At 36.8% G+C, this 12,832-nt stretch overlaps 1 protein-coding gene across 3 annotated transcripts in view; it reads left to right on the forward strand.

The window, feature by feature from the left end:
• Positions 1–12,522, forward strand: part of LOC149541080 (outer envelope protein 80, chloroplastic-like) — a 152,067-nt gene extending 139,545 nt beyond the window's left edge. For all 3 annotated transcript variants that reach the window (XM_089802072.1, XM_089802074.1, XM_089802073.1), the window contains 2 exons: positions 11,933–12,002; positions 12,095–12,522. In XM_089802072.1, coding sequence (XP_089658198.1) covers positions 11,933–12,002; positions 12,095–12,249 — 225 coding nt within the window. In that variant the 3' untranslated portion in view covers positions 12,250–12,522. The remainder of the gene's footprint in view (positions 1–11,932; positions 12,003–12,094) is intronic.
• The last annotated feature ends 310 nt before the right edge of the window (positions 12,523–12,832 follow it).

Genomic DNA, 12,832 nt, shown 5'->3' on the forward strand with positions numbered 1-12,832 from the left:
CTTTCCATTGGATGCAAGATGGAGGAACAAGGCATTATGGTCATAACTCTCAAGAGTTTGCCCAAGTCCTATGAGCATTTTATTGAGACTCTCAACATCACTTCTATTGGTGTTGATCTGAAGTTCGCAGATTTCTGCACACTTTTGCTTCAACAAGATTGGTGGAAACAATAGTTCGTTAGCAGTTCCATCTCCTTCACAGAGAAAGCCTTTGCTGCTAAATCCTTTCAAAAACATAAAGGTAAGCCTCATTCACAACAGTCTTCTTAGCAGCAGTCCTCTTCTCTAGCATCAAAAGGCTCCAAGAAAAAGAACATTAAATGTAACTATTGCCACAAGTATAGTCACATGAAGGTTGAATGTCGGAAACATTTAGCTTCCAAAGATAAAAAATCTGGTTCGCAACCCAAAGCGAACAGTACAAAGCATATTGAGCAGACATAATTTTCCTTTTACACCTTTATGGCTAAAAGACCTACAGATCATGTGAAGTTGTTTGCCTAGTACATTGATTCAGGTGCCTCTTGTCATTTTATGCACTATAGAGACTGGTTCACTTCCTACCAACCTTATTTAGATTTTGTTCTTTTTGGTGTAGGGGAAGAGTACACAATTGTTGGCAAAGGCAACGTTCAGATTCAGTCTTCTGGGAGGAATCTCATTTTCCTCTGTGTACTACATTCCAAGGATGGAACTAAATCTAGTCTCTTGTTGTGACACTCTCCACAGTTGGATGTCACCGTCAGTTCACATCAATACACCACCACTGATAGGGTGACTCATTCTATGGTTGTAGTGGGTATTTTCTATTGTTTGTTGATGATTTCAGCAGAAAGATGTGGGTATATTTTCTTAAAAAGAAATCAGAAGCATTTATTGTATTTCAGAAGTTTAAACCTTTAGTTGAAAATGAGTTTGGGAAATCTATTATTGCTCTTAGGGTTAGACAATGGGGAGGAATTTTGTTCTAATGAACTCTCTAGCTTCTGCAATACTCATGGCATCAAGTGCCAATTAACCACACCCTACACACCACAGAAAAGCAGTGTAGTTGAACGTTGGAATAGAACAATCATCAAGATGGTTCGATCCATGCTCTAACACAGACATGTTGTGAAGAAGTTTTGGGCAAAAGCAGTTAACATTGCAGTTTATCTTTTGAGCTAGTCGCCCATAGTGGCGGTTAAAAGTAAGATTCCGCAAAAGGCCTGGTCAAGTTGCAAGCTCAAAATTAATCATTGAATTTTTTTTGCTCTCTTTCTTTTGTTTGGATCCCTGATGTATCATGCACCAAGTTGGATGCCAAGAGTCAAAAAATCATGCTTGTTGGATATAGTAGTCTTCACAAATCCTACCACTCGATCGACACTAAGACATCTCGTCTTCTGTATAGTCGTGATGTAGTCTTTGATGAGCAACAAGGACCATTCATGCATGTTTCTCCTCTTCCTAATTTAGCAAACCAATCTATAAGGCTTATGATTTGGGAGTTCGACTTCCATTAGGTCCACCTGATAGGAGGGCTCTAGCATCTCCTACAGCTCCAATTATTCCAGTGATTCCTGTACATACACCTCTAGCTTCTCCTGTAGGATCACCTAGATATGTAGATGCTTCACTCAAATTTGATCTCGATTCTTCTAATGAGGAATATGATCATAGAACATCTCCTAATCCTAAAGTTGGTCATTCTTGTCTTCGGCCTAAGTGGTGGGGTAAGATGCTTGCTAATCTTCTGTAATGTCCCCTCTTTAGTACGACATGGAATTGATCGTGGATTTGCCTATTACAGACTCTCGTAGGCAGATAGGATTGATGAGAGTCATTTTGGCATTTATTTGGTGATTGGATGGCTCACTATGCTCTTGGAGATATTATTTTATCATTACTTTTTATATGCGGCCTACATGTTATAATTTTAAGTTGAGATTGCACTTTTTATTTTATAAAGTTACTTATCATTAAAAAGTGCATTATAATGGGATTTTATAATGGATGTTTCTAGAAGTTCTTAGTAACTTCTTAGAAAGGGATGCTTCTAGAAGTTCTTAGTAACTTCTTAGGGGAATAGATAAATAGAGGGCTTGGGCTCCCATTTTGATATACGGGATTTGGTAACCCAACTACATCTTCTATGAGCATTTGTGGAGCTTGATAGTCTGCAAATATTCAGCATAATCCTTGAGAACGATACCTCTCAAGAGATTGCATAATTGAGGAAGTGAAAGACCTTCTGAAGGGTTGCACATTGGAAGTGGTACTTAGCCATTTCATGTTCTTCTTCATTGATATATTTAGTTTGGACAGAGATTTGATTGAGGGTTTGATTTTTTTAATAAAAAAACGGATCCAAAAAAGCAGGCCGAAAAAGCGGAACCAAAAAAGTAGCTCCAAAAAAGCAATCCGAAAAAGTAGTTTGAAAAAGCGGATCTGAAAAAGCAGTTCGAAAAACCAAAACGAAAAAAGAAAATCTGGAAAAAACAAGTAAAAAGGCAGATCGGAAAAAGCAAAGCAGAAGGGGCAGAATTGAAGAAAATTATTACAGCCATCTACAACCAGGTTCCTTTGTTAGTATTGTTTTTTTAGGTGTTATAAGTTTCAGCTGTAGGTGTGCATTATACCGACATTATCTTTTTTGTAATCCATGTAAATGCCAAAAGTCTTGGCCGTATTTCATGAGCATTGTATTAGAAATTTCATTGCAATTAAGGAAATAATAGTTGCTGGTGTCATTTGAGCAATTCAATTCATTATTTATCAGCTAGTTAGTTTGCATACCAACCGTTTGTTAAAATGCCAGTTGGCTGTAGGTGTTCATTTCTCATGCTTAGATCATATATATGCATTGAATATTGTCAAAATTAGTTGCACATTCATGTTAGGTCATTGTGTAGTCCATTTGGAGTCTTCTAGCACAAGATTCTCATTGATGCAAATTGAAAAAAGAGTCATTTAAAGCAAGCTGAAATACTATATCAGTCATATGTCCCTTGCATGTGAATTGTTTGATGAAATTCCTTGAGCTTTTATCAGCATTTTGAGAGCAGATTTGAGTAGGGTCATTACATCTTCGAGATGATGAGCTCATTGATGAGAGAACTGGTTAGAAAAAGAGCAACCTATAGAGTTAGTTAACTTTGCTCTTATGGCCAACATTCAAAGTGTGTTTTAACCTCAAACATATTCCGAGGCTAAAAGAATTTCGGAGAGGGAACAAGCCATGACATCTGAACACCAACACCTGGGTCATTTATGATCTTCCACTAGGGAAGAAACTCATTGGCTGCAAATGGGTTTACAAAATCAAATACAAGTTTGATGATACTTTGGATATATACAAAGCTCGTGTAGTTGTAAAGGGCTTTTCTCAGTTTTAGGGCATTGATTATGAGACCTTTTCTCCTGCTGCAAAGATGAGCACAATCAGATTAGCCCTAGCCATGACATCACAGTTTGGCTAGGTCTATCAGATGGATGTCAAGAGTGCTTACCTGAACGGTGACTTAGAAGAAGAGGTCTACATGATGTAGCCTCCTGGTTTTAAGGTTGTTGGTAAAGAGCACCAGGTTCTTAGACCGGTGAAAGCTCTCTATGGTTTGATGCAAGCCCCTAAGGCATGGTACATGAAAATTGATAAGTACCTTAGTGGTCAAGGCTTCAAGAGGAGTTCTTCAGACTCAAATTTGTATATCAAGACTATTGACAGTGACATCATCCTTGTGGTCATTTATGTGGACAATTTCATCATCACTGGAAGTACGACATCTTTGATTCAGGGAATCAAATAGAGTTTATGCCAGTCTTTTGATATGAATGACCTTAGGCTCATGCATTATTATCTAGGTGTTGAGGTTTGGAAATAATCTATTGGTATATAGTCTAAATATGTCAGGGCTCTGTTAGACAAGTTTCATATGCAAGATTGCAATCCTATATCTATATCCATGGAGAAAGGCTTGAAGTTATCAGCCAAGTCTGATTCCCCTCCAGTTGATGATACTACATACAAGCAACTAGTAGGCAGCCTCATCTACCTCTCCGCTACTAAACCTGATAATAGCTTTGCAGTCGACTACATCTCACGTTTTATGACAGATCGTAAGACTGATCATTGAATGGCAACAAGGCATGCACTTCATAATGCGAAGGGTACTACTGATATTGGACTTATTTACTCTCAAAGTTCTAATCCTAAACTTAGTGGGTTCACTGATTCAAACTAGGCATGTTTTGTTAATGATAAAATGTCAACTTCTAGATATGTGTTCATTTTGGCTTTTGGTGTCGTCACATGGACTGGTAAGAAGCAAATGGCATTATCTCTTTCCTCTACAAAGGCTGAATATAGAGGGATAGTCAAGGCAGGTTGTGAAGTTGTTTGGCTTCGTTGGATGCTTGGGGATATGTAGATTTCACAAATAGACCCGACCACTTTGTCTTGTCGATAACCAAGGCATTATCAAGTTAGCTTAGAATCCAGTCTTCCATGAACGAACCAAGCATGCGGATGTTCACTATCACTACATACAGTAGCTAGTTGAAGATGAGACAATTGACTTGCAATGGATTGCTATAGTGGATCAAACTGCAGACATTCTCACCAAGCCTCTCGGTCCAGATAAGTTTGTCCAATTCAAAGAACAACTTGGTGTTGTGGATAGATTAACCATTAAGGGAGGGTATTACAATAATAGATAATTTATCTTATTATTACTTAATGGTTATCTATTGTAATCTCTTGTAAATATTAGAATGCTTCTAATATTTAGTTTCCTATATCTAGAATAAAATGTTTCTTTATGATTGTTTCCTAAGGAAACATCGTCCATTCTTTTATATATATTGATCTCTTGATCATTGTCAATATCAAGCAAATATTTACCAATCAGTTAGTATTAATTTCATCCAAGGCTTTATGAAGAACTTGATTTTGGATGTGATTGGCACAACTTATAGCTTTTGACCATAAAGATGGTTCAAGAGACCTAACACGAATTATGCAGTTAGCCATTTCCTTAAGTGATCTATTCTTGCTTTCTACAACACCATTCTGTTGTGGATTGTATGCAACTGAATACTGAAGATTAATCCAAAAGTCCGTACGTCCTGAGTTGATATATTCCCTTCCATTATTTGTTCGTAAACCTTGATGGCCTTCTTTGATTGGTTCTCAACACGAGCCTTGAAGGTGAGAAACTTGTCAAATGCTTCACTCGTATCACCAAGAAAGTAGACCCATGTAACGTAAGAATAGTCATCAATGAAGGTGAGGAAATAGCAAGCCTTGCTGAACGATGATACTAGAAAGGGGTCTGCTACATCATATAAAGCAACTCAATAACAATTGATGCTCTCCAAGGCTTCTCTTTTTCAACCTTTTCTTCTAGATGCATAGCCACTGAACAACCTGAACATACACCCTTAGAATGCTGATTGTAGGTAGACCTTTGACCAAGTTCTTGGAGCTAAGCTACTGAAGATAGCATTAATTAAGATGTCCAAACTGCTCATGCCATAACATGCTTTGTGAATTTGTGTGTGTAAGCAAGGAAGTAGAAGGAGAATTAGGCACAAAGTGGGAGAATGAGTAAAGTATTGTGTTATGTTTTTTTTTCCAATAAAGTATCCCACTAATAATGAGAAACTAGGCGGTGAATCCAAATTCATGTTCTTCTTATGTTGTGTGGCGATGACCAAAGCATCATCCTTAAGTTCTTCCACAATTGGATCTGGTAAAAATTCAAGTTCCATTCCATCTCCATAGTGAGTGATTTCCTAAATTGAAAGTAAAATGGTACTTAAGTTAGGAACATAGAGAACAACCTCAAATGATCCATCATCTTTGGCTACTGAACTTTTTCCTTCAACTTCCATTTGAGTGTCATTTCCTATGAGAATGTGGGGTATCTTAGATGGCTCCAATAAAGAAAATTGCTCCTTTGAGGAACACATCTTGAGTGGCACCCAAGTTGAGTATCCATTCTTGTGAAGAACTTGTAGTTACCACAAATGCTTTCCCTTATCCTTTTTTGTGTAAGGAAATAGAAGGTGATGAATCCTTCTCTTTGTAAGAATTTAGCAAATCAATGTTGTTCCTCTTTAATAAATTTGTCAACTCATCAATCTTCTTAGTGTGGTAATGATGCTCATCGTGATTAAGTTTCATGCAATATGAACAAGCTGGTCTATCCTTCTTAGAGTTATTTTCTCTTCTTGCTGAAAGAAGATGAAGAATTGCCTTGTTGTGAGGAGGTTGATTACACTTTCTGTTGTTTTGTTTCTGGTTTCCACTATTTTTGCTTATTGTAGGAACCCTCCCCTCAATTCCCTTGATTTTCTACAAAGGCCTAAGACTTTGAAGAATTGAAAATTTCGAACCTCTTCAATTTTGATTGCTCTAACATCAACATCTTAGTGAAGGCATCAAACAAAGGCATAGTGGATGAAGCACCTATACTCAACTAATGAGTTTGGAGGCTAGAAACAAATGCTGCATATTCTGATGGAAAATTGTGGATCAGTTGTGCATCCTTTTTGTCCCTACCACAATGCTTGAGTTTGACTCTAGACTTTGTAGCTTTGGTTGCATAGTCTTAGATTATATCAAAGTTCTTGGGATCCAAATTGTTGAGTTCTCTATCAAGCTTGTAACCCCTAGCTTTATTAACTTGGCCATACAATTGACTAAATTTGTTCCAAGCCTCTTTGACTATGGTAAATTTTTCAATATGAAATATAAGATCCTTGATATATAGTTCCTCAAAGTTCCAAGATCCATAATATTTATAGTTAGACATTCTGATTGAACATTAGGATCAGTTTTAGGATCAGATGGCGCAGTAATAGTTCCATTGATATAATGAGTTAATCCCTTTTCCTCAGCTTACTCCATGCATCAATTGTTTAAGTGGAGTTAAAAGTGGAAATTTAGGAGAATCCATGATGCAAAAAGAAAGAGCACAAGAGACAAAGAGACACAATCACACAAGACATGCGCCTAATAGGAATATAACAGCAAGAAAATGGGTTATCACCCATAGGAGGTGAAAGCACATATCTACCAAAGATGGATAATCCTCCATTGCGCAATGAAGTATGTGCAACAATGTTAGAATGATAAGTTATAACTGCACTAAAGATGGAGACAACATATAAAGTGGAAATGTGATAATAACAAACACCACCTAAAGTGAAATTTCTCCTACACCACGTGCAACAATAAGATGCTAACCCCGAAGTGTCTCATGCACAAACTACTATGCAATGTATTATCCTAAGCAAGCTTAAATAAAGTGTAATTAAGAATAATTAATTACACCAACAAGTTTGGATGAATGATGAATCAATATGCTTGTCATTGATGCTAACATATTGTTGCTTCTATTTGGTGATTGCTTCCTGTATGGTGGTGCTAAGATTAATGCTTCACTTAGTCATGTGTACTAATGACGTTTCAGCATGTTGTTGGACAGCATTTGAAGTCATTGGTTTCAAGTTTTTGTGCATCGGATTGTAGTATACTAGAATTAGTATTTGTCTAAGTGTGATTGATAGGGTTTCTCGTGTTCAATGCACGCTCAACATTTCTCCACATAATGGTTTCTGATGGTGTGGTTCCAAAACTAAGTTTATAATGTCCTTAGCTTCATTCATTTCAATTGGTAGAAATTTTTTAGTTTTGGAGACAATTTCAAAGTTCAATGGTGTTCTTGTTAGAAAGTAAAGTCCACCAGGATGGGGGGGTGTTAAAACAACTCTCAATATCTATATTAATTCTGAAACATGTAAACAATAGATGCAACAACCATAGAAAGATAATTGTGCACAATAACACCAAATATGTTAACTAGGGAAACCCTTGATTAGAGGGAAAACCTCAGTGGGAATGGTGCCTAGAAGATGATGTACTAATATTAAAATTCTTTTTGAAAGGATGGACTCTATTAGGAGCCAATGAAATACAATTAGTGCATATGAGTCTCTATTAGCAGACTTTGAATCCTTGTTAGAAGATTCCAACCTTGTTAGGAGTTGTGTTAACCCTATTAGGAGTTTAAAGGAGGACAACTGAACCCATTGTTCAAATAGCCTCAGATTGTCTTCATCAAACAATCTTTAGGATAATCTATCCAAGTTCTGAATTGACTAAACAACTTCTTTGCCAATACAGTTCCTTTGAAGCTCAAAGTACATCCTCAACATCAATCCTTGCTCTGACATTAGCCAAATTTGCATTTAAGCTAGCATAAAAAATAACCATCCGCACTAGATCACATGCCCACTTTACCACAAGGAAATGACCTTTTTTCTTCATACCAAGTCCTAAAAAAAGTATTAAGTCGGCCTTGAGGCTTTGTCAATTTACAATAAGTAATATAGGACCTCATTAAGCTGTTACATTACACGTTACATTACAATTAGACTCTTTCCTCAAAGATATTTGCAATAGTTGGCTCACAGGAACAAACATGCCGAACAGACTTCATAAGTCAGCTCAAATTGCATATTTGATTTCGCCATCTTGAACGTAGTATCTTGACATTGTCTCTAACCTTCCTCTAAACACATTGAACACAATTCCATCTATGCTAAAAGATACAACTGTTTTACCAGTGCCCGCTTTCTAGAAACTACCTCTAGAAAACATCGCATAACTTTGTCATGTCTTCACATCTCTTTTTGTGCAATTAACTGTAGCATCTATAGACTTTTCTAGATATCTCAAGTGCATGGAATCCAACTCGTAATCCTCTAACTACACTGAACACATCTTCCTCTACAACTCTGGTAAGCTTCACAAAATAATGTACATTTTGACATCAATGACAGACACTGTCATGAATGCAACACATAAGAACTGAATCATGTCTTCAACAATGCTAACATACTCCTCCATAGGAATACCATCAGCATTCATGCTAATAGTTCTTAGTCAAAGTTTAGCCAACCTTGGGTGCTTGCACTTTAATTAATTGTCTTAGTGAATGCAAGATGAAATGTAACTTGTATGATGTTATTTTTGGTCCCAAATAAAGTGTGTTGTGGTCCTTCTCTTTTCTTTCCACTACAAGAATGTCTAGTGCTAACCTAATTCGTATTGTGTTTGGTTACTTGCCTAGCTAATGGTGGGAGACTCCACAAATGCACAAATGATATAAATAGAAGGTGGATGGTTGAGGATGTGGTGTGGTATTTGTATGGACTTGTGTGAGTGTTGTGCATATGTGTGCTTATGCAATGAGCATGTATGAAAGAGAATCCATCTTACTATATGTATGATATAGTGTGTAGTGTGGTGCAAAGCAATGTCACCTTTCATGTGCTAGCTACTTGAAGCAGTGAGCCAAAGGTAGCTACAAATCATTATGTTGAGTTCCAATTGTGTATTAGTGATGGACCCATTCTCTTTTATCCTTGTTCATCTAGACAGTTAGCTCTCCAATAGTGAGTCTTATTTGTTTGAGTGATGAGCCTTTTGGCGCGAGTCTTTAACAATAAGCCTTTCTTTGTAAGAATCACCTTAACTAGTGTCACCCTAATAGGTGTTCATATTAATATTTGAGAATTAATATTCTCTGTGGCTTTTCCCCCAATAGAGTTTTCTACATAAATTTGGTGTTTCTTGTGTGCGATGGTTTATGTGCTTCTCATGTTTACATCTTTGAGTGATTAATATTAAAGTAAGTTTTGTGGAACTGATGAAAGGATTACAAGTTTATAGAATTTGTGGACAACTGAGTCACAAACAAAGAGTATTGTAGTTGTACAAAAACAAAGATGAAACTACAGAATTTTTTTTTACTAGTGTAACTTGGAGACTTGCACCCCCCTCCCAAACCTTGAAGTAACCATCCCCGAGACATCCCCACACTGGGTACTTGAGTACCCAAGCACCCCCACTTCTGCCATTCCGCAACCATGCTGCCGCTGGGATGTGTACTTGAATTTCTATTTGATTTTTTATTTTTGAATGTTACTATTGGGTATGTAATACGTGACTATGTTGAATGTCAATGGTTCTAATTCATGTTGCAATTTTGTTATGTTCAAGTATTTTAATTGGTATGTTCTAGTGAACTACTGAAACATCATTTCATAACTAGCATTTCAAGTTCTATATGTATACTATACAACACCCTTCTCTGGCCCGTCCTCCCCTCGCCGCTGTCCCAAAAATGAGGCCCATTTTCCACGCGTCCTGAAAACTCGCCTTGGCGTCCTGCCATCTCGAAGTACCCCCGTACTGGTGTAACACTGTTTTTTACCTAAAACATTTTAACATGGAAACTCCAGGGTGGCAAAACTAGCTGGAAATAGCAAGTTTTAAGCTTCCTATGTGGCCAAGGCTGTTACATAGAGCTCAGATAGAGCATATACAATAATCTCCCGCCCACCATATCCACTCAACAACCCATTTTACTGACAAATCTACCCTTACAATTAACTGCAAGTCTGCAATTCCCTTCTATTACTCTTTAATAACATTTTAGAATCGAGCTTATGCCACTTCCAAATAAGATGTTGGGGGGGATGGCTTGAGCCATTTCTCTTGTTCTTTGTTTACATGGTCTTGATCAGATTGACAATAAAGACGAAACACACTAAATTTTAGTGATTGAATATGTTATCAGAAAAAGCAATTATTTCCAAATATTGTCAATAAGATAATTGCAAATTACAGTTAAATGAACTATGAATTACTGTAGATTAAAAAGTATACAGAGAACAATTATTTCTGAATAAAATGTCTTACTGCTTCATTGCTATGAGAGATAAGTACTGCTATATCTGAAAAGAGCTACATGCTGTTATTTATTTCAAAAGACCGTAGCAGTCTGAGAAATAATGTCAGAGAGATTTTTTTTCTACAAAACTCCCTACTTGTCTCTCTTCTGTCCCTCTCTATTTCTGTTTTCCTTCATCCGAATGACAATTCATATACAGCAATTTTTAGCAGGAAATAAATATATCAATGTTCTAAAACATAGAATATGAACTTTTTCACCCAGGAATGTAAAGTAGGCAGTTTCCGTTATAGATGGCTTTAAAGGACAGGGAGCCACAAATTTGCGTGACAGAAAGGCTTCATGCTGTCAGTATAGTCCAGTTAGGAAGATCCAGGTCAATTTCTCCATTGTCAAGTGTTATAATTGGAAAGTCACAATATCAAATAGGAACTTGAAAGCAGAGGAACAAAAGAAAATGATCGTTGAGGGACAATTCGATCTGCAAAGAAATTTTTCCTCTGTTATATCACGGACTGTAAGATTACATATTTTTGTGCAGTAAGATTCATCTATTTTTGCCAGAGGATTTCATGAATTTGCAGTAATATTAATGCAGAAGATCACCGCCTCTCCACATGGCATGATTGATCTCCAATACAAGTCATGTTAGACACAAACAGCCTAAATTGAAGTCTCTTCTCATGGGTACGGACACACTGAGAGGCACATTCTTGTGTCTCATACCTATTACCAAATATGTTACTTCATCTCTCCCACTTTCTGTTGGACATCTTTTAAAAAATAAGTAAACCAAAATTGATACGATGCCATAAATTTTCAACATTTATGACATTATTTTGCATCTCTGAGAATCTGTGTGTTTGCACGAGCCTGAGGTTGTCAGTTCTGGTTCTGTTCATGGAATGTAGAAGGCAACTTCCATGCTCCACAGGGGAGGATCAGGAAGTCCAGTCCATATATATATGTAATTTACCACAAAAATTGATCATTAATTCAAACCATAGAGAACATCATTCTTAGAAGAGAACACAGAATTCAAGGAAGCTACTTGACAAAATAAAGTGTTGTTCTTAACACACCCATTATGTTATTTAGGATGTGCACTAAGGAGAAAAAATAATCGCCAGGTGTGTGCATGTCTTCTCCCTTTTAAGTTGACACCTACTTTGTGATCATTTCTACAGATTCGTGGATTGCAAGGCACTGTATTTGCAGATCTTGGAACAGATTGTCGTTCTGGACGTTCAGTCCTTGGTAGGTTGTGTGAAATTCTTATTTGAAAAGTTTAAATTACTTATGGACTTAAATTTATACATCTTGCTTTGAACTCATATATTTATGTGCAGGAGATCCTGCTGGTGTACGTGGAAGAAGAGGAACTGGCTTTGGGTATGGTGTTGGTATTCAAGGAGAATCTTTAGCTGGACCCTTACGAATTGATTATGCTGTAAATGATATGCACGGAAATTGTGTTTATATTGGTTTTGGATATCCTGAATGATTCGAGGGGATCAGGATCAAGGGTAAACTGGTTTCGGGTAAGAAAGATTCTTGAAAAAAGTGTTTTTGGAATGAAACTTGAATTCAAATAAAACTCTCCTATAAGGGACTGATAGTTTTTTATTTTACAACCCTAGTAACTTTCTTTCTTGTAATGTAATATCCCTCCCTCTTCCCAATTCTTTTGAGTGAACAGCCATCGGCCATTCTTTGAATTCCAACATTCTATATGATTTATAATTTGTAATCAGTACGAATTGAAATTGGTCTCTTACTCTGTAGGATGATACCGAAATATCAGAATCGCTGCTAGGAAATGAATGCACAAATTTTTGGAAGTATTCTTAATGAAATTTTTTAATTCAGGCCAGAACTATAGATATTGTCGTAGTATTTGAACATAAATCTAAAATGAAGACAAGGCGCGTTACCACAGCGTTCTAATATCAGAAAATATGAGTAGCGGTCATGGAGAGCTGCTAAACTATTCCCTGGAAAACCTGTTCCTATTAATCTTCAAATAGATACAATCAACACCGAGCACTTGAATATTTCAAGATCTTTTCATTCTCAAATCCAAAGAA

The sequence above is a fragment of the Cupressus sempervirens genome, chromosome 9, assembly GCF_028749045.1.
Source record: "Cupressus sempervirens isolate cs-2001-9-10 chromosome 9, ASM2874904v1, whole genome shotgun sequence".
Taxonomy (NCBI): domain Eukaryota; kingdom Viridiplantae; phylum Streptophyta; class Pinopsida; order Cupressales; family Cupressaceae; genus Cupressus; species Cupressus sempervirens.